The sequence below is a fragment of the Osmerus eperlanus genome, chromosome 19 (genome assembly GCF_963692335.1).
Source record: "Osmerus eperlanus chromosome 19, fOsmEpe2.1, whole genome shotgun sequence".
Lineage (NCBI taxonomy): Eukaryota > Metazoa > Chordata > Actinopteri > Osmeriformes > Osmeridae > Osmerus > Osmerus eperlanus.
In genome coordinates, this window is record NC_085036.1 from 13870264 (window position 1) to 13892886 (window position 22623).

General features: G+C 49.5%; 1 protein-coding gene across 2 annotated transcripts in view; it reads right to left on the reverse strand.

The window, feature by feature from the left end:
* tenm1 (teneurin transmembrane protein 1) overlaps positions 1-22623 on the reverse strand; it is a 101845-nt gene that overhangs the window by 29295 nt on the left and 49927 nt on the right. For both annotated transcript variants that reach the window (XM_062485706.1, XM_062485705.1), the window contains exons 6-17: positions 20965-21114; positions 17287-17495; positions 14257-14467; positions 13237-13338; positions 11450-11644; positions 9805-10005; positions 6939-7124; positions 5876-5902; positions 5500-5646; positions 2000-2216; positions 1551-1670; positions 1174-1435 (exon numbers count right to left, since the gene is read on the reverse strand). In XM_062485706.1, the coding sequence (XP_062341690.1) occupies positions 1174-1435; positions 1551-1670; positions 2000-2216; positions 5500-5646; positions 5876-5902; positions 6939-7124; positions 9805-10005; positions 11450-11644; positions 13237-13338; positions 14257-14467; positions 17287-17495; positions 20965-21114 (2027 nt within the window). The remainder of the gene's footprint in view (positions 1-1173; positions 1436-1550; positions 1671-1999; positions 2217-5499; positions 5647-5875; positions 5903-6938; positions 7125-9804; positions 10006-11449; positions 11645-13236; positions 13339-14256; positions 14468-17286; positions 17496-20964; positions 21115-22623) is intronic.

Sequence of the window (22623 nt, forward strand, 5' to 3'; positions counted from 1 at the left end):
CTTTATGACGCCGCCAATTTCAAACATCTCTCTCATATATGGCCATGGGTGATCAGGAATGTCGACATTGCTAACTCCCTCCGTCTCATCCATAGCTTGCTTTTCGAAAGTTATTAAAAAAAATATTTTTTCAACCTTTCGAAACTTGTTTTTCGGTTCTATGGGCGTGAGGAGAGGGAGGGAGGGCGAGGAGGGGAGAGGGAGGGGAGAGGGAGGGAGGGGGTGAGGAGAGGGAGGGAGGGGAAGGAGGGGAGAGGGAGGGAGGGGGTGAGGAGAGGGAGGGGGTGAGGAGAGGGAGGGGGTGAGGAGAGGGAGGGGGTGAGGGGGGGTGAGCTCCTCTGTGGCATTGCTTGTACAAGTTTCCAGAGTGTTCGCTCTTTGTCCAGGAAATTCGAAGACATGTGTAAAGTTCTGATTAAATGGTTTCAAACCATTACCTAGACCTATGCTGATTGCAGTGCTAATGATATACATCCATATCCTACAGCACTGTTATTACCACACGCCGTCAAAGCAACGCACAGTAGATGTTAACCCTGTAACACACAAACACAGGGAACACCGTACCCCTGTATCGTTAGCAACATTGTGGAGGACATTTTAATTACGTCTGACAGTCTCACCCCGATATCCACCCTTCATTGCTCACAGCTTCAATCACGGTGATCCGGGTGCTCATTAAAATCTGCTTCAGTTTCATTATCTCTCACAACAAACTAGGACGTCTACGCGCGGCGGAGCCCATGGCAGCACAGAGAGAAGACCTCCAGGGGAATGCAAAGTCGAGCGAGCAGATGGCAGAGTGGTGTATGTATATATATATATATATATATGCAGCATTCCAGAAACTGATTAGTGCGAGATTGGAAGACAGCTTCACAGGTACAATATAAGCCAGGTGAAAATGAGACAGTGCAGGGAAACAAAACATGCAGTGTGGGAACATTGAGGTGGACACATTTCTCAAAAAACGATTCCATCTGAACTGCACCCCTTAATGTTCCAACGCAAGCAGTGTATAACGTTGTATGAGTTGTGAGGTGTTGAAGGAGATATTAGTGGTGTAGTTTCAGGTTGTTGTGAGGTGTTGAAGGAGAGGTAAGGGATGCTGTCTCAGGTAGAGAGACACCATGTCTCAGGTAAAGCAACACCAGTCCTGGTGGTCTACTGTACCTGCAGCTCTGGCACAGCAGGGCCCCTCTCCTCACAGGCGCTGGAGAAGCGAGTTAGGGGGGGGGGCAGGACCAGGGGGTAGGGGCTGACCAGGTTCCTCAGGTCGCACGCAGGCGGGCGTCTCTCCGCCCGGCTCATCGTGACCCTCTCCACCACCACAAACTGGTTCCACGGTAACCAGATGGTGCGTGTCTGGGTGAGGAAGGGGGCTCGCTGGAAGACCAGGGACACCGAAATGCCACCGGCAGCCACCAGGTCGAAACTAGGGTGGAGAAAAGCCAGCCAGAACATGGTGAGTTCTGGGATGACGGTCAGGTCAAAGGTTAAATCCGGTCACGCAGCCCCGAGGCTGAATGAGGTGAGAGGCCACCACCCACCTGCCGTCCTGGCGACTGATGGAGTAGCCGAACTCGGGGTAGTGCTGGAAGCTGATGTTGACCCCCACCAGAGGAGTGGTGTCCTGCGCCGTCACCTGACCCCTAATGACCACGGCTCGGCTTGGAGACACACAGGAGGGAGGGGTCAGGTACACAGAGTCAGATGGCTGAGCGGTTAGGGAATCGGGCAAGTAATCAGAAGGTTGCTGGTTAAATTCCCGGCCGTGCAAAACGACGTTGTGTCCTTGGGCAAGGCACTTCACCCTACTTGCCTCGGGGGAATGTCCCTGTACTTACTGTAAGTCGCTCTGGATAAGAGCGTCTGCTAAATGACTAAATGTAAATGTAATGTACTGTAAGTCGCTCTGGATAAGAGCGTCTGCTAAATGACTAAATGTAATCATATAATAACACTGCAGCAAGGCACCTGGGGGGGGCCCTGGTCCTACCTGCTGTCGAAGGGGACGTCTCCGGGGAAAACGTGGGTGCTGCCCTTCCCCACCAGGAAGTGGATGCGGTGGTAGAAGGGGCGTGACAGGAGTGAGGGGAAGGGTGCCAGGCTGGTCTGCACCAGGTCCAGGGGGTCTGGGGAGCCCTGGCACAGCGAGCCCGCCTGGCAGCTGGGCTGGAGACAGCAGTCTGGGTCCACACAGTCAGTCAGACCGTCTACAGAGAGCAACAACATTCAGGTAAGTACACAGGAATCTCAACAAGGTCCTTCACCGCACAGCACATCAATGACTCTAATGATAGAGAGACCACTTTGACCAGAGAGACCGGGCAAACAGCACTTTAAGGAGGGTAAGATATCATAGTTTCCTAGAGTAGCTTATGATATAGTATTAGAAGCCTGAAACCGTCCAAATCTGAGATGGAATTCTTTAAGTCGGTTCAACTTGTAAATCAAATTGCTCAAATGATCCAGTACGTAATAAAATCGATGAAGCTCTCAGAAATAGGGGAGAAAACCCACACTTTAATATAGAGTTTTTTACGTGGTTATGCAGCTCTGATGGACAGGACATATCCAATATGATTTTTACAAGGATAGAGAAGCTGATGAATGATAATATTCTAGCCCCTAAACTGACAAACAGCCAAAACTTTGGATATATTGCGTTCTGATACACTATTATGCACTTTCTGTTCTTGAATTGTGCACCACATTTCCTAATAATGCTGTTTAATGTCAACCACTTTTGGGTCTCTGCAAGCGCAAGGCAGTAAGTCCATTAGGCCCACAGGCTGCCCATAGACTGTTGTGACAGGGGTTAAGTTGATGCAGGCATTTATCATTTTCCTGGCACTAAACACAATGCACCAGTAAAAGTGCTAGGTTATTAATATTAAACAACATTAATGGCATTAGGCTTATCAAAAGTGACTTTGTTCCTATAAATAATTGATATACACAAACTAAATACCTTGCACTTAGGTATGGTTGCATCCACCCAAATATTTCTATTATGACATTAGAAAGATTATGAAGTGACTACTGTATATCAACAGCGTGTAATAATGTCTAATGACACAATATGTGGAAACTGACAAGCTTTAATGCAGCAAATGACTGCCTCACATAATGGAACAGAACGTCTGGGCCAGGTGCCATATTGTGGTAACAGGCTGCCAAAGCAGCCCAGGCACCGCGCCCAACACAAAGCAGCTTGGCTGAGCAGGACTCCTTTAGACAAAAACAACCATGGCCATCATCTACAAACTCTCGGTCCAGGTTTTCGCTAGCTCTCTTTTAACTTAACAATTATATGGAAAGCACCTTTCGATGTTACGTTATTGTTTGTGTTGTATTATTTTTTTATGCATATTCTTTGCACCTGCAGCATTATTTGAATAGGCCAGTGGTTCTCAACCCTGGTCCTCAAGTACCCCCGTGTCCTGCATGTTTTAGATGTTTCCCTGCTGCAACACACCTGATTCAAATGAATGGGTCATTATCTAGTTATGCAGAAGCCTGCTAACGACTATTCATTTGAATCAGGTGTGTTGGAGCAGGGAAACATCTAAAACATGCAGGACAGGGGGTACTTGAGGACCAGGGTTGAGAACCACTGGAATAGGCATTATTAGAGCGAGGCCCGCCCCTCCTGGTATTGGTGGGGGCAGTCTCTGGTGATGGTGGGGGCAGCCCTCTGGTGATGGTGGGGGCAGCCCTCTGGTGATGGTGGGGGCAGCCCTCTGGTGATGGTGGGGGCAGCCCTCTGGTGATGGTGGGGGCAGCCCTCTGGTGATGGTGGGGGCAGCCCTCTGGTGATGGTGGGGGCAGCCCTCTGGTGATGGTGGGGGCAGCCTGGGCCGTCTAGGTGGTTACTCTGACTCGTTTACAGATGGCTGGAGAAGCCATTATCTCTTCTCTTAATCACCGCTCTTCTTCAGGTGATCATTCGCCGTTTGCGTTCTCCTTCACATGCCACTGATGAGGCTTCATGTAGAATATAAATGGTATTTATAATGAAGTTCTGGGCCGAGATGAAAATAGGAATAAGTTCTGGGGTTTTGACATGTCCGTATATTGGCTGGGACGTAATTGGCATGAGGTGATTATTTCCTCCACTCCTTTGTCGAAGTGTCTGGGCAATTTGAACCTTGTGCTATTTCCCATCACATCAAAGGAGGCCAAATGAATGTACATCACTCAAGATTCACATCACTCATGTGAATTACCCACAGTCTAGGGCCAGTAACTTTGAAGTGAGAGTTGTAACAGAGTAAACTGGATTAGGCTGTGGAATGACAGAGTGAGAGTTCATTTCCATAATGGGGGCATATTGCTGAAGTGAATGTGATATCTTTTTTATTGGATGAAGGGCTGAGGAAATAATATACTGCATGATTTATGATGTACGAAAACACACAGGAATGAAAACCAATTTGCCTATACTTTACACACACACACACACACACACACACACCTACTGTACACACACACACTCCTGTTAAGACACACACAGTGCTGAAAATGTGTCTAAAAACAAAACAACAAAAACGAAATAAACCCTGGCTTGGCTCCCTCTTGTCTTCCTCTGATGAAGAAGATGATTAAGGACTCAGGATGTTCAGGGGAGAACTGGGCTCCTCCCTGTAGTAGAAGCAGGGTTTAGACTCCTTGTGGAGAGAGAGGGGGGAGGTAAAATGAAATAACTCATCTCTGTTTCCAGCCTGAAGCTGGATTCAAGTGCCCACATTTGTGCTCTTATCTCTCCTAGGTGTGCTGCTCGTACAACAGAACTGGATCTAATCAGAAGGTATGGGACCTACTCCTGTTTAGTAGCCATATGTCCTTTTCTACTGTAGTCATCAGTTTAAATGGATGAAAGTGTTCGAAATCTGTAACGGACCAATGACCATTCGACGCATTTCAGAAACGACAGCTTAGACTCTTCACCACTTTTTGACTTTGCAAACAACAACATGAGAGTCGGCTCACAACTGGGTTACCGTCCGACAGCTGACATTCACTGCAGGCCTTTCAAACATCTTTCACAAGCTCCTTCAAAGACATGGGCAGTGAACCTGATCTCCAGAGCTCCAGAGCAGCTTCCCTAGGCGTCCTCCAGGGGAGACACACCAGCCTCTACCCTCCGAGGGCCCCGGCTGCACAGCATCAGCAAATTACTGAGGGAAAGTAGAGGTCCCTTTGCTCTTTAAGTCTCGTCCAATAACTAGATTTAACAGGAAAGAAAATGAAAAGGAAGAGAAAAGGGTAGAAGGCTTTCCTGGGTTTCTACTTTGAGGAAAGATGGAAGGGTGACATCTTTGAGGGTTCCTCAGCACTGACCTTCACCAGAGCCCAGAGGTCAGGAACATTAATCATTATCGAGTCACAGACGGGTGTGGCTGACAGCCGCGTAGCCGCGACCCTCCCCCCCCTCACCTCTCCCCCCCCCCCCTCACCTCTCCCCCCCCCTCACCTCTCCCCCCCCCCCCTCACCTTCGTCGTTGTCGGCGTTGTCGTCGCACTCCGTCTCCATGACGACACTGCACCCCACGCCGCTCCAGCCGGCCTGGCACACGCAGTGCCAGCCGCTCTGCTCCAGGGTGCAGCGCCCGTGTCCACTGCAGAGCCCCGGGCAGCCGTCTGCAGGAGAGGAGGGAGGGGGAGGAGGGGGAGCGGGGGAGAGGAGGAGGAGGATGGGAGGGAGGAGGGGGAGGAGGGGGAGCGGGGGAGAGGAGGAGGAGGATGGGAGGGAGGAGGGGGAGGGAAGTCAAAGGAGACGTCAAGCAGGTCTCGTTTCATGCGTTCCAGCACCTGACAGGTGGTTAACTCTTCAAACACATAGATGAGAAAAAAAAAAAAGGAATCTTACCTTTAACAACCAGGTCCAGGTAATGCGCTGTCACAGGAACATGAAGAGAAAGAGGAGAGAGAGGAGAGAGACAGACAGAGAGAGGAGAGAGAGTGAAAGAAGAGAGAGAGAGAAGAGAGACAGACAGACAAGAGAGAGGAGAGAGATGAGAGAGAGGAGAGAGAGAGAGAGAGAGAGAGAGAGAGAGAGAGAGAGAGAGAGAGAGAGAGAGAGAGAGAGAGAGAGAGAGAGAGAGAGAGAGAGAAGAGAAGAGAGAGAGACAGAAGAGAGAGAGGAGAGAGAGGAGAGAGAGAGACAGAGAGAGACACAGAGAGAGAGAGAGAGAGAGAGAGATGGAGGAGAAAAAGAGAGAAAAGAAACCGTTGTGAGGTTAGATTACTGACGCACAAAGATGCGTGATCGCATGATGGCACATGAAGACATAATTACATCTTATTAATGTGCTAGGAGCTTAGCTTCATGATTGGATTCACACAGCCACAAAGGTGCAACGACTGTCTCGAATACCCCATCGCAAATAGCACGTTTTTAAGAGTGTTTCACAGGGTTAATTTTTCCTTCCTTTCTCAACTCTTGAAAGTTTCACTGCATCTCCTAAAATGGGCTTTCAGTCACTTGGAATTGGCCAATTCCATCAGTGCACAATGACAAACTGCAGTGGCCTATCAAGGTGCTCCTGCTTTAATTGACTGCGCTAGAACTCGAGAACAAAATTATTCAGCTACGAGTCGGAAAAATGCTGGTTCTCTGGGGAGAAGGGCATGGTTGATGGAAAATTTGCCTGGCAGCAAGCAACAGTTTCATTGTTCCTTAGTGTTTCCATTCCAAAATAACTGCTCTGAAGTGGATGAATTGGATAACTGACATCTGACATCATTGAACCCGAGCCAGAAAAGGGTTAGGGTTCCGTGCCACACCCCCATCGTCTCGCCCAGCACCCCCTCCACCTGAGGGGGGGGGCGCATGCTTACAAACAAGCAGAGGGGAAAACGCTGAATGCAGTAAACCTAAAGGCGGCGCCCGTGGCGAGCGGTGCTCCGGATCGGCTCCGTGGCTGGCTCACCTATGCTGCAGCTGTCTCCCTCCCAGCCCTGGAGGCACTCACACCGGCCGCCCCGGCACTGGCCGTGGTCCTGGCAGCGGGGGTCACACGCCTGCTGCTCACAGCCTGGACCCTCCCAGCCCTCCGGGCACTGACACCTCCCAGACACACACACACTGTGGGGGCTGCAGGGCACGGGGCACAGCTCTGGGGGAGGAGGGGAGGAGAGAGAGAGGGGTGGTGTGGGGGAGGAGAGAGAGAGGGGTGGTGTGGGGGAGGAGAGAGAGAGGGGTGGTGTGGGGGAGGAGAGAGAGAGGGGTGGTGTGGGGGAGGAGAGAGAGAGGGGTGGTGTGGGGGAGGAGAGAGAGAGGGGTGGTGTGGGGGAGGAGAGAGAGAGGGGTGGTGTGGGGGAGGAGAGAGAGAGGGGTGGTGTGGGGGAGGAGAGAGAGAGGGGTGGTGTGGGGGAGGAGAGAGAGAGGGGTGGTGTGGGGAAGGGAGGGGAGGAGAGAGGGGTGGTGTGGGGGAGGGAGGGGAGGAGAGGAGAGAGAGAAGAGTGGGGGAGGGAGAGAGAGAGAGAAAGGTCTTCAAAAACGTTCCCCCCACACACCACAAAACCCTCCTTCTGAATCAATACCAGAGCATGAACTCACATGACATTCTGAACAGAAGTGAAAAAGTTCCTGCTTTTTTTCCTACATTTTCGAGTGCTGCAGTTGCAGGAATAACACATTTTCAAAGTTTTAGATGTTTAATAGTATTCAATTAATAATTTCAACGAATATAGAAAGTTCCTCATCAAGAATCGGTGAGAAGAAAGCTGGAGGCACAGAGAAGTTATTCTCACACGTAGAAAAAACATTCTCATTAAAATATATATCACATTTAATCACACTATTACAACTCCATTTGCATTTTATTAATCTAGATTTTTTCCAGCTTTTTTTACCATTAAGCATAGGACATTTCCTATTTCCATCTACTGTATTTAGCAATCTGTCTTCATCACATTCCAGTGTTAGGGTCCGTTCTCGGTTTATTATGCATTGTGATTTCTATGTTCAGTGCTTTCTGCTTTGTTTCCAATGTTTCATACATACCAATGATGTTGTCAGTGCAGTCACACACAGTCTGAGTAACAAGTCATTCTGCATACACTTGAGTGAACATAAAATCAATTTTCACTTCTGGATAGAAAACCTGAACTTTGCCTCGGAAGGCTGAAAAAAGTGTGGGTTGAGCTAACGCACAATTCTTTCAGGGGTTATGGAAACCACACAGCGCTACGATTCAACTCATTGGAAACGGAAATAGCCTCTACATGAGCTGACTTTCCCTTTGGCTATCAGGGAGAACATGGATATGGATAGAAGGTTACCTATTATTGCTATGGTTCCTATATTTACATTTACATTTAGTCATTTAGCAGACGCTCTTATCCAGAGCGACTTACAGTAAGTACAGGGACATTCCCCCGAGGCAAGTAGGGTGAAGTGTCTTGCCCAAGGACACAACGTCAGTTGGCATGACCGGGAATCGAACTGGCAACCTTCGGATTACTAGCCCGCTTCCCTCACCGCTCAGCCACCTGACTGAGAAAGCCTGACTATATGTCTATCTATAAACACGTGGAGGCTGCATACTGTCCCATGAGGCGACCAGGAACCTCCAGGTAAGCAGGAGGACAGCCCACTACACAGGTAGGCAGGCATGAGCTCATCTCTAAACCCAGCCAAGGGGCACCAAGGTGCGGAAGTATTTATCACGTTGAAAGTTTGTAACTTTGTCACAGCTAACTGGAGTTGAGTTCAAATAACTCAACTTAAATCACGGGGTGAATCCGTCAGCATCCGAACAGCCAGAAAATGTGTAGCCCGAGTTCACGATGCGTGGGTGTCATTCATTTCAGATTTGTACAAATGTGCAAACAAGAGGAGGATATGTCACGATGAAGCCAGGGTTCTGTGGCGTCCCAGAGGCCATTTTGAGAAAAGGAAACAGTCATTAACAGGCAACAAACGTATCGTCTGTTCCCATCAGAAAAGAGTATGTTAGTATTGATAAAGGAACACGTTGGGAACTTGGTAGAGATTGGAGTCGTGGAGAGCAGGTTAATTTACACCCAGCGTGTCAGAGGAACGACTGTTCAGTTGTCTGATAGGCTGCTGGGAATGTGAAGGTCTGTCTCTGATAGGGTCAGGCAGATCGTTACCAGGCGTCTAACTGAGAGGTTTGCTATTCTCGACCCATTTGCTAGTTTGACTGTTTTTACAGAATTTTCTCTGTTTTGGGGCTATTTCTTAATGCCAGTGTTTTAAATGTATATTTATTTTCCTTTTGATGTCACTACTGAGCATGGCTGATGCTTGCTATGTCACAAGAATGTCGTTTTCCAGACAGGCCTATCGTTATGCTATGCAAATGGTTATAAATCTCTGACTTTGACTGAAACAACACACACACACACACACACAGGTGTGTGTTCCTCGGCCAGAGGTGAAACTAGAAGTGATAGAAAGCAATCTAGGCCTTAATCTGACACAGCTGAAGACACAGACATCCTGACACCAACTCCAGACACAGCTGAAGACACAGACATCCTGACACCAACTCCAGACACAGCTGAAGACACAGACATCCTGACACCAACTCCAGTCACATCTGAAGACACAGACATCCTGACACCAACTCCAGACACAGCTGAAGACACAGACATCCTGACACCAACTCCAGACACAGCTGAAGACACAGACATCCTGACACCAACTCCAGACACAGCTGAAGGAGAGGTCACAGCTCCGACCTCTAAACTCAAAGTCTCTGGGCCAGTTCAGCTGGGCTACAGAGAGTGGATCAGGGGAATCAAGTGTGTGTGTGGAGACAGACCCACCTGTAGAGCAGTCTGTGCCGGTCCAGCCGGGGTCGCAGGTGCAGGTTGCTGCGTCCAGGAGGAAGCTGCCATGGGCAGAGCACTGCTCCTGGCAGGCTGGGAGGGGGCTCTGGCAGTCAGGACCTCCCCAGCCCAGGGAACACAGGCACTCCCCCCTCACACACACACCATGACCTGAACACTGAGGGTCCACACAGTCCACTGGCACAGACAATATATATGAGAGGGAGAGAGAGAGGGGGGGGGAGAGAGGGAGAGAGAGAGGGGGGGGGGGAGAGGGAGAGAGAGAGGGGGGGGGGGGGAGAGGGAGAGAGAGAGGGGGGGAGAGAGAGGGAGAGAGAGAGGGGGGGGGGGGGGAGAGAGGGAGAGAGAGAGGGGGGGAGAGAGAGAGAGAGAGAGAGAGAGGGGGGGAGAGAGAGGGAGAGAGAGAGGGGGGGAGAGAGAGAGAGAGAGAGAGAGAGAGGGGGGGAGAGAGAGGGAGAGAGGGAGAGAAGAGGGGGGGAAAGAGAGAGAGCGAGAGAGAGAGAGGCAACATGGTGAATAAATAAGATGGTTAAAAATAGAATGACAACCAAAGAAGGCGATACCGAGATGAAACATAGATAACAAAGTTTATAAAAAGAGAGAGATGGAAACGATAACGTTTCCATTAATGTGGACTCTCTGCCTACGACACAGTATACTGTAACATTTTAATAATTTAATAACACTCCGCTTCCTCTCTGGAGTTGTAGGCGGAAAGATCATCTCCGGGCCTTCTCACCCTGCTAATCTCACACCTGTTTATTTTAGCTGTGTCGCCGTAGCCTCACGAGGAGAGCTGCGCTAGCTGTGAAGGGTTTGCTGCTAGGAACAGCGGCCGTGAGAGGAAACCACATCGTCCTCCACTAACACACCAAAACGTTTGCCGTTCAAAAACGCGATTCTCATGAAGAACTAACAACGAGCGGCTTCAGTTTGTGTCTGCAGCTAATTGATCACATACTGTTGTGATACTCTACAGATCAACTGCTCTGACTAATGTGAATACGAAAAGAAAAAGGGAAAATCTATTCAGTGTTAACCACAGCAATTACTACAACGCTCGCAGGCTGGACTGTCATCACAAGCTCATTGGCTCAAGGTTATTCTCTGGCACGGATATCTCTGACTGAGCCAATAATGGCCCTACAGCTACATAAGGACAAGCAATTGATCTGGTTACTTCCCCTTCAAGCTTTTCAAATGACATTAAAAAAAAATGTGTGTGTGTGTATACTTTTATGTGCAGAGAGGGGTCAATCTAATAATAGAAATATAAGAACTCTGTCAACCACCTAGAAGATTTAATTGCTGTAATACGGCATAGGGGTTTTATTCATTATCTCTGTGTTTTCTGAACTACTATTCTGACCTAAAAAGCACAATGAAAAACTACCCACAAAGACATTCTTCTGTGTCTAGTGGAAGGCCAGGATGCAGACGACAACAGACGCAGAGGCTACCGCTAATAACCCCAACACCTGTGTTTTTCTAGCTGAATAACAGGTGCTGCTGCTGTTCCTCCAGTGAGGGACCCTCCACTATCCCCGCCAGCCTGCAGCTGTGACCTGGATCTGTGTAAACGGTGATTTCTCATCAGAGGCAGTGACGACCAGGACAGTACCTTGCTCACAGTTGTTTCCTCTGTGGGCGGGACTACACAGGCAGACTCCGTTGACGCACGTGCCGTGATTGGAGCAGGTGGGGTCGATGCACTGGTCTTCCTGGATGTCACACTCAGAGCCCTTCCAGCCAGGGTGACACTGACAGAAGCCCTTCTCGTAATCTCCGTTGCCACTGCAGAGGACCGGGCAGGAGTCTGCAACACAGCACAGACCTCCCTTTATAAAACACCGGGCAGGAGTCTGTTCATTCATCACCAGCGGGACATGGCCCATTCGTTTTTTGGGGGGAAAACGGTAAATCTGTCTCTTCCACTAACACACATTTTTCATCAAGAAAATTAAGAAAAACTGCATCCTCAGTAATTTCATAAAAGCTGTCCCACCCACACAGACCTACGCCTGGGGTTGAAGCTGTTATTGTACAACGCAAATAGGTTTCTACCTTCTAACCTCAACCCAGGTTTTTCTTTTATTATCTGAAAATGGAAAGTGAAGGGCCTGGTGCTGGTTCTCCTGGAAGCCTGTCCTCTGAGACCCGACATGAAACTCCTCAGAAGCCGTCTCCTCTACCCACCTCGCACATCACCAGGATCTCTAACAAACCCGGAGTTGATATCACCTAATCCGTAGAAGTGGTTTAGTCTCAACAGACGTACACCCCGCCCCCCCCCCCCCCCCACACACACACACACACACAGTCCCCTCTGCCTGTGAAATCCACCTAATCTCTCAACCACTTCAATTCCACTCGAGAGGCACCAGAGACTAACTCTCGTTGCCGTGGCGTCTACCTTCACCCCCTTGCAGTGTTTCACCCGGACCTGCATCCTCCTCTCTCTGTTAGGCACGAAAACAGATATTTACAGACGGATGCAGAGTTTAGGACTCACAGACTTGAGGCACCAAGATGTCTAGCAGAACAGAGCGCGTGCGATAGGATCACAGCTAATAGGCATGTTTGTAGAAATATACTTTTAATCTATGTTTCTCTGCGGTGTGCCTGAAGGGTGATGGGGATGTCAACTAAACCCTCATCGTTGATATCCTGCGTTTTCATTCTCTTGGAGAAGCTTATTTCAACCCACCCCGTATTTACAAAAAGCAGAGATGCAGGGAGATGCAATTCTAGGAAGCAGTTCTCTCTGAAAACGAAAAAGCAATATGATACCACATGGCCATTTCCCCTTCTCTCCTCCTGCCCAGTAGCTTCCATATCTCCTGTCAGGCTGTTCATGTGCTCCTCCTGTGTGAAGGCTGCCTAGCAGAGATTGCCTCGGACATTACTCTCCGTAACAGGCCACCGTTCCACACTGGGAGCAGTAATATACACATTATGCCCGCTACAGAGCCTCCCCGGCCCCAGATCTGGAGAGAGACAGGGCCTAAAGATTAAGGCTTTCAACCAGACAAGGCTAACAGAGACCTCACTGACCACAGAGTGGCTCTGAAATCAACACCGGCCCTGGTTGTCCTGCTTTCATGTCCTGTACATAATATTCCAATTTAGTGCTTAATGGATTTCACAGTATTGATAATATAAAGTGTTACACACCAAAGGGTAGAGTAACCGTTGCCATTTCATTAAATCAGACTTTTTCAGAACAATACAGTTTGAAAGAACACTGTAAATGACTGCGGGTTTAACAACCCCAAAAATAAATTTAAATACAATATATTTCCACATCCACACTATTCCCACTAAAGGCGGTCATTATTCACATACACGTCATTAAAGATGAATAGACTCGTTAGAATATTTTGCATGTAGATGAGAAGTGCAGAGTACCTTTGGAGCAGTCAGGGCCTAGAAAGCCGGTGAAACAGTGGCAGTGCCCCGCCACACACTCCCCGTTGCCATGACAGTTAGTGGAGCAGCCATCCATACTTTCTACAAACACAGGAAGAGAAGCAGTTACACAACACACACACACACACACACAGGAAGAGAAGCAGTTACACAACACACACACACACAGGGAGAGAAGCAGTTACACAACACACACACACACACACACAGGGAGAGAAGCAGTTACACAACACACACACACACAGGGAGAGAAGCAGTTACACAACACACACACACACACACACAGGGAGAGAAGCAGTTACACAACACACACACACACCCACACACACACACAGGGAGAGAAGCAGTTACACAACACACACACACACACAGGGAGAGAAGCAGTTACACAACACACAACACAACACACACACACACCACCAAGATCATTCGTAACTTATCGTCCGGATATCTTACAGCTCTTTAATTAATATAATGGTAATGGTTGCTGGCGGTAACAGTGATCATAAAGAAACAGTTTGAAAGCTGGGAGAGAGAACCCCACACTGGAGTGGTGTTAAGACAGAAAACCGTCTTCTCAGGAAGCGAAGGTGAGTGTGTTAGAACAGCCTGGCGCCTCCCTCAGCACAGCCAGGGAGGCGGAGAGGAAAGGACGAGAGACCTTTTGTGGTTCTGCGCAACTGGCGAGAGAACACAACCAATCTGAAGTTGGAAAGGAAGACTTTTTCAGCGCTTTTGGAGCACAACATTTCCCCTATGAGCACCATTTCCTGTTTCTTTTACAGCGGTATAACAATACTAATTGCTTTGAGCGTAGCGTTTTCATAAACACATTATCTTGGAATAATGTCATGCACTTTTCCGTAATATAAATGTAACACAATACACAGGAATTCATTATTGCTCCAAATCATGTTAGCATACTTTGAGAAATTCTCGTTAGCGACTACGGTCTCCTGAGTGTCTGATGTGCTCTTGAGCTTAACAGACGGAAGTTACCAATAGCGGTGCTGTGAACAAACACTTGCTCCATCTTCCTGCCGTCGTTGTAGAAGGCCAGGTACCAGGTGCCGGCGTCCATGTACTCCACAAAGCCCGTCTCCTGCAGGGAAGCCAGGATCAGGTGTCTGGGGGAGGAGCTGGGGACCTCGGGAGACTGGACTTCCTGTTTGATCAACTGTTTCCCGTCCAGCAGCTTGACGAAGTCAAACTGGAGAGAGACAGAGAGACGACGTTTACATGCACCGAAATATAATATTGGTTTATTCCACATCGTCTTAATCTGAAAATACTACATTCGGAATATGGCCTGAATGCATCCTCCGTGTTCAGGGTCACATGACTCAGGATCACATGATTCAGGGTCACATGACTCAGGGTTGTGATGCAGGGGAGGAGACACCCCCAGCCCCTGGGTGTGGTCAGGCCTGTGTGTCTTGTGGGGATCATCTCCCCAGGTCTCATCACAGCCTCTTCTCCTCTGGCATAGAGCCAGCAAGCCTAACCCCAGCCCCCTGCCCCCCAGCCTAGACACCCACCCCAGCACCCAGCCTAGACACCCACCCCAGCCCCCTGCCCCCCAGCCTAGACACCCACCCCAGCCCCCTGCCCCCCAGCCTAGACACCCACCCCAGCCCCCTGCCCCCCAGCCTAGACACCCACCCCAGCCCCCTGCCCCCCAGCCTAGACACCCACCCCAGCACCCAGCCTAGACACCCAGCCCCCTGCCCCCCAGCCTAAACACCCAGCCCCCTGCCCCCCAGTCTAGACACCCAGCCCCCAGCTGCCTCAGTCATCCATCTGAAGAGAACCTGAACTCCAGCATATGCGGAGGCCCAAGACCCCTTTTGACTCTGCCCTTAGTGAGCATGATGAGGAGCCGGGGGCGGCTGTGTGGCTGGAGCAGCAGATGACCGGGGCGGGATGACGCTCCCAGGTGTCACTCATGTGTGCTGCTGGACATCAGCAGGCCTCCGCTGGTGATGGCAGCTTCCTAACCGCCTCGCGGCCGCTGAGGGGCATCATCCAGAGCCACCCAAGGTCGCCCCAGGGCACGTGCACGACCCTGAGGCCCGAGGCCAATCGACCTCGCTCTGACCCAGAGTCTCTCAGCAGAGCCCCCTGGGGAGCGGGGGGCGGAGTGGTGTTTGTGATTCATGCGGGCGCGGGGGCGGCGTGGCCAGGCATGTTCAAGCCAAATCAAATCTTATTTGTACAGCCTGTTTTACAAACCAAAGTCGCAGAGGGCTTCACATACAGAACTGCTTCTCAACCAACCTAAACCCTGAAGAAAGACGAGCGAAGTTTCCCCTCCTCCAGAGACGCTTGGTGACAGAGAGCTGCAGCACGAGGCTAAACAGCAATACATCAAGAGTAGAGAGTAACACGGTGCTAATGGATGTTGAAACACAGAGTTTCAGCTCTGTGCTCTGAGGTTTAAACCGCTGCTACCGAGCGGAGACCGACGGTGACCGCACTTTGCGTCCTTGTCTCCAAGGCAACACTGGCAAAATCTCCTCGGACAGTAGAGGAGGGAAGTAACCGACGTGAGGCTCGCAGGAGACCGCCTCCGCCGACACCACCGCCACCACCGCCTGCACGTGGAGGAGGAGACGCAAGAAGCCGGGCGAGGAGCCGGGCGAGGAGCCGGGCGAGGAGACCGGGTGTGTGACAGATGAGCCGAGGCTGCGGAGGTCTCACCCTGACCTAGGTGTTCAGCTGCACGGCATGCTGGGTACTCAATCAGCAGGCCCAGCAAGGCTGACTCGCTCCTCCACACTGACAGAGACATGGCATCGCCACGGGAGACGGCCGAGACAGGACTTGAACACGGTCCAGAGTACAGTAGTGGGCTCTGCCAAGCGTGATTACAAAGACGATAATTATTGTCCTCCTGGTGAAGTGCATGTCTGTGTTGAAAGGAACCTTTCAATTAGCGCTCATTAATTATTTGTCCATATGCAAATGTGCATATAGAGGAGGTTTTAATTGAATTATACCAGGTCTTTGATTTAAACTGTTGATCTTAGACTCTTAACGAGCAGTGATTGGGGAGTTATGGTGTCCTACCGACTCCATATTAGTTCCACTAGATCCTCTCTTAATTGTGTTATTTCTATGACAATACACCATACACACTTAAACTCCTCTTGCATTAAATAAACATTATTGGTGGGACTCCACTGACGATCATAATTAACTTAATGACTGAATCCATTTTTCCGGTTTCACCCACCAGCACACTGCACTGCTGATCCTGTTCAAACACAGTCTCAGAAAACACATTTAGTGTACAGAAAAATACATGTGAGCAGCTGAAGGAAGACAGGTGTTTGTGCGTAGGCATTATGGCTAATCTAGTATGCCTGTGTGTGCGTACCTGTGTGTTTGTGCGTGCGTACCTGTGTGTGTGTGCGTGCGTACCTGTGTGTGTGTGGGTGTGCGTACCTGTGTGTGTGAGTGCGTACCTGTGTGTGTGTGTGTGCGTACCTGTGTGTGTGTGGGTGTGTGTGTGTGTGAGTGCGTACCTGTGTGTGTGTGTGTGCGTACCTGTGTGTGTGTGGGTGTGTGTGTGGGTGAGTGCGTACCTGTGTGTGTGTGTGTGTGGGTGAGTGCGTACCTGTGTGTGTGTGGGTGTGTGTGTGGGTGAGTGCGTACCTGTGTGTGTGTGGGTGTGTGTGTGGGTGAGTGCGTACCTGTGTGTGTGTGTGTGTGTGTGTGGGTGAGTGCGTACCTGTGTGTGTGTGGGTGTGTGTGTGTGTGTGTGTGTGTGTGTGTGGGTGTGTGGGTGCGTGTGTGCGTACCTGTGTGTGTGTGGGTGTGTGTGTGTGTGTGTGTGTGTGGGTGTGTGGGTGTGTGGGTGTGTGTGTGCGTACCTGTGTGTGGGTGTGCGTACCTGTGTGTGTGTGTGCGTACCTGTGTGTGTGTGGGTGAGTGCGTACCTGTGTGTGTGTGTGTGTGCGTACCTGTGTGTGTGTGGGTGAGTGCGTACCTGTGTGTGTGTGGGTGTGTGTGTGTGTGTGTGCGTACCTGTGTGTGTGTGGGTGGGATGTTCCTTCGCCCGTATATCCCCAGCAGGGCGTCTCGCGCCAGGGAGATGTTGAACTTAACGTACTCCGGGTGGTGGATGGTGATGTAGAAGCGCCAGAACAACCCTGGAGGGATGGTCTGCACCACCGTGGTCCCGATGTCCACCTCGCCCCTGTCTATGGCCTTGCCTCGCTGGAACACATCCTTATCTAGAGGCGGGAAAACAACAAAACATGAAAATTAAGCGTTTTTCTTGCGTCTTGTTTCAGGTGATGAGTGAAAGAATGTAGGAATGTAGGCAGAGTATCTCTCTCTCCCTGGTGTTACAGTACTGGCTTTGACCCTGGTGCTACAGTACTGGTGTTGACCCTGGTGCTACAGTACCAGCTTTGACCCTGGTGCTACAGTACCGGCTTTGACCCTGGTGCTACAGTACTGGCTTTGACCCTGGTGCTACAGTACTGGCTTTGACCCTGGTGCTACAGTACTGGCTTTGACCCTGGTGCTACAGTACTGGCTTTGACCCTGGTGCTACAGTACTAGCTTTGACCCTGGTGCTACAGTACTGGCTTTGACCCTGGTGCTACAGTACTAGCTTTGACCCTGGTGCTACAGTACTAGCTTTGACCCTGGTGCTACAGTACTGGCTTTGACCCTGGTGCTACAGTACTGGCTTTGACCCTGGTGCTACAGTACTGGCTTTGACCCTGGTGCTACAGTACTGGCTTTGACCCTGGTGCTACAGTACTGGCTTTGACCCTGGTGCTACAGTACTGGCTTTGACCCTGGTGCTACAGTACTAGCTTTGACCCTGGTGCTACAGTACTGGCTTTGACCCTGGTGCTACAGTACTGGCTTTGACCCTGGTGCTACAGTACTGGCTTTGACCCTGGTGCTACAGTACTGGCTTTGACCCTGGTGCTACAGTACTAGCTTTGACCCTGGTGCTACAGTACTGGCTTTGACCCTGGTGCTACAGTACTAGCTTTGACCCTGGTGCTACAGTACTGGCTTTGACCCTGGTGCTACAGTACTGGCTTTGACCCTGGTGCTACAGTACTGGCTTTGACCCTGGTGCTACAGTACCGGCTTTGTAAACAAGCAACAGGAGGAACCATGGTGCTGTATTGACCAGGCAGGAGCTTTAGCAAACAGCTCTTCCAGCGGGGTGTGAACTAATTATTCTGTGCTGATAACCTCTGGTGTCAGCGCTCAACCGGCTATGCCAACACCGGAGGGTGTCACATTATTGATCCCAGCCCGTTCCTGGTGGGGAACATGAGCTCTCGGGGGCTCCGCTCTGCACATTAAGTTGATCTTATCTCCTCCGTGCTGCCTCCTGGAAGAAACTGGAGTATTGAGTATTCTCCCGCGTGTCCGCAGAGAGCAGTGGATGGAGAGGACGGTGGACCTTTCCGGCTTGGCGTGCCGTCGTAGGTGTTTGAATGAACGTGGCACTCGACAATCTTGGAAAAGTGTGCGGTGAGTGTATTGGTAATCACAGCAATAGAGACGACAGCAGGTGAATAAAAGAAGACGTATACTTAAAGGTGAAGCAGGTGGACTTGTTAATGGTAACGGGGAGTTTCCGAACACGCTAATTGTTTCAATCTGGAAGATATTGGTCGTTGATGCTGTGTATGCTGTGGGGAGTCAGGCGGCTGAGCGGTTAGGGAAGCGGGCTAGTAATCTGAAGGTTGTCAGTTCGATTCCCGGCCGTGCAAAATGACATTGTGTCCTTGGGCAAGGCACTTCACCCTACTTGCCTCGGGGAGAATGTCCCTGTACTTACTGTAAGTCGCTCTGGATAAGAGCGTCTGCTAAATGACTAAATTACTAAATGTAAGTGTGTGTGGGGACAATGTAGCTAGCCTTTCCTCCATCAGCAGTCCTACTGTAGTTTTCATTTCACTCAAGGTTGGCAAAAACAAAAAAAAGAATTATTACTTACTTCAAAACCAACACACAAGCAAATGAGTTCCTCAGCCTCCAGTCTATTCTGATAAAACAATTATTCCAGTAATCCAATTTCAATTAAATTAAACAATTTTTCAATTAGAGTCCTCGTCATTTCACTGACAGCTGAAAAAAATAACACATTAATACATTCTAGATCCAGCGTGCCCGTTTCATTAAAACTGAATGTTTTTTTTCCTGAGGGTTCACTACTTAGAACTGAGGACACAGAATATGACTGACAGCACTCTCCGGAGCTCAGAGACAAATAATAATAATAATAATAGATTTTATTTCTAACGCACTTTACATTTGAAAACAAATCTCAAAGTGCTACAGTTAAGATTATAAAACAAGGTAAAACATCAATATACAATACAATTAGATCATTTAAACTGATAAGATCTGACAGACAGAGTTACAGCTCAGTCTGTCTCTGCCGTCCAGGTCTGCACACCATGGATCCTGACCTCTGATACCAAGAAACAGGGACGCTCAAGTAGGGTTTGTTTTCAAACGTGAGTGGGACCGTTTCAAAGCGGGTGGTTTTCAAAAAGTGGGTGGGACATGGTCCCATCAGGCGTGACCCAGACCCGCTGAGGACCACAGCGTCTGTGTGCGAGCGTGAAGGCTGGAGAGCTGAAATGAAGACAGGTGTCTTCAGCTCCACACAGACCTGAGGTGTGAAACTGTTAACCCTGCTGGAGCCCGCAGCCTGGGAGGGGATTAAACTCTGCTCGCTTTCTTTAATTAACTACCCATGAAGCTCCCCATGATCGCTTCATAGTCGACGCATGCTAATGTGCCCTGGCACGGCTAGGCTAGCATCCTCCTCCCTCACCTGCTCAGGGTGGGGGTCCTCCTCCCTCACCTGCTCAGGGTGGGGGTCCTCCTCCCTCCTCCTCCCTCACCTGCTCAGGGTGGGGGTCCTCCTCCCTCACCTGCTCAGGGTGGGGGTCCTCCTCCCTCCTCCTCCCTCACCTGCTCAGGGTGGGGGTCCTCCTCCCTCCTCCTCCCTCACCTGCTCAGGGTGTTGGAGAGGACGGGATGGGAGCAGCAGATGTGAGGGGAACGGTTCAAACTCCAACGCCAGGCTTTTACCCCGAGTCATTATGTGCTTACGAAGGGGCAATCCAATATTTTCATAACTGATTTGATTTTAATCTACTCTTCAACATTGCCCTAGTTGCGGTGAACGTTTTCTGGTTCACACGGTTATAGAGATGGAATTGAATTATGCGGAATGGAACTGAATTATTTCACTCATTGCCGATATGGAATTGTACCTCTGCCGTATTTGGAACCCCAGGGCTGGTCTGCTGTTATTGGAATAATTCTATTTCTCCATCCCATTGATTCTATGAGCTTTCTTCTTCGGAAGTGGAAAATTTCTATAATCAGATCTTTATCTCACTAATGGAGGCAATGCCCAGCAAACAGAGAAGCCGTTTTAACTGTTGAGTGACCTGCAATTCACCCAGACAGCCAGCTGTTTATCTTGCCTGCAACTCACCACTGTAGAGGAACCAGTCAAAACACATTAGCCCCAACCACACTAGCTGAAGCAGAACAACAGGCCCACATGTAAACATGGGAGTAACCCAATGGTATTACTTCTGGTGCTTAAACACCACCTTTTTTTTTCCTTCAAACAACCTCGCTCTATCAAAACTGCGCTACGACAGCAATGCAGTCCAGGCTGTATGGTGGGCACCGCCGTACCTCTGAAGGTGCTGTTGAGGCCAGGTAAGTCGAACGATGTGAAGGTGATGTCGATGCTCTCTGAGTCTTGGTCCAGCTTGCCCAGTCCGTTCTCGTACAGCTGACCGTCCACGGGCTGGAGGTGCCATGTGAGTCCAAACAGGTGCACCGCTGTAGAGGGGGGGAGGGAGAGGGGGGAGAGGGAGGAGAGAGAGGGGGAATGAGGGAGGGGGGGGAGAGAGAGGGAGGGGGGAGAGAGAAGATAGAGAGATAAGAGTGTAAGATAGAGAGGGATAGAGAGGGAGAGATAGAGAGAGATAGGGAGAGATAGAGAGAGATGGGGAAGGAGAGAGAGAGGAGAGAGATAGAGAGTCCGAGAGGAAAGGAGAGAGAGAGACCAGGATTAGCATGAAAGAACAACAGAAGAAAAGAATAGGACTAAGCACATCTGTTCCAGTGTAGTGAAGGCCTAAACTCTGCTGAATGTCACTTCCTGTAGAGCAGCAAGCTGCTGCGGAGAAGAATGACAGACATCTGTCTGCTCTTGCATCGTTTGAGATGAGAGAGAAAATAACATGTTTAGATTGAGTCTTAGACATCATGATGCTTCATACTGGAGTGTTCACACACACACACACACACACACGCACACACACACCACCCCCCCCCCCCCCCCCACACACACACACACACACACACACACACACACACACACACACACACACACACACACACACACACACACACACACACACACACACACACACACACACACACACACACACCACCCCCACACACACCTCTGAAAATAGACAAGATCATACAATAACTGGTATCGGCAATTACCAATGTGCTTCTCTTGGTCATGTCACAATGCTAAATCTGCATCATCCAACTGCAGTTTATGTATTTTTTCCAACCAACTCTGTCATCATCCCTAAACTAAAAACCAATTATATATATCTTACTTTAAGTTGCTGTGCGAGATTCATGAAACAGATTAAATAGAATATTAAGATACTGCGAACCCATCAGAGATACAAAGAAGGATAAACTATCGGCTCTTCTTAAAGTAATGGATTAAGTCAAATCAATAAGGTAGAATGAAAAATTACTTCATGTAATGCTGCATTATGTTGTACAGAATAAAACTGAAAACCGAAAATCCAATTTCTGTTAAATCTCTGAGCTGTAAAATGTTGAGTTCATGGTCCAAAAGAGGACAGTACGTCCGTGAAAAGAGAGATCAGATCTTCTGCTCTTATATCACCAGACTGATCAGTCCTGTTTGCAGATCTTCAGCAGTAACTACGTTCCCCATGCACAACTCTATCTGGAATGAGGGTGTATCTTGACGCAGACACACAACAAGGTATCTAAACCTCCTGGACTCTTCAAAATGAACATTTGGCACTTTGAAAACACATCACAACCCTTACGGTCTCTCAATCTACAGCTCATCGCTGGATTAGGATGCGTTACTGCATTTATGTAAATATATTTTACAAGAGACCCCGTAAACAAAGGTTAACGAAGCCGGGGAATGGAGAGCACGTCTGTGATAACTGAGTTTAGCGCAGGCACATCAAAAACACCAGCGAGAACCGGAGGGGAGGTGAGTGGAATAATCAGCAGCTTACCATCCCTGATTCATGTGCTCAAACAAAGGACCCAGCAGGT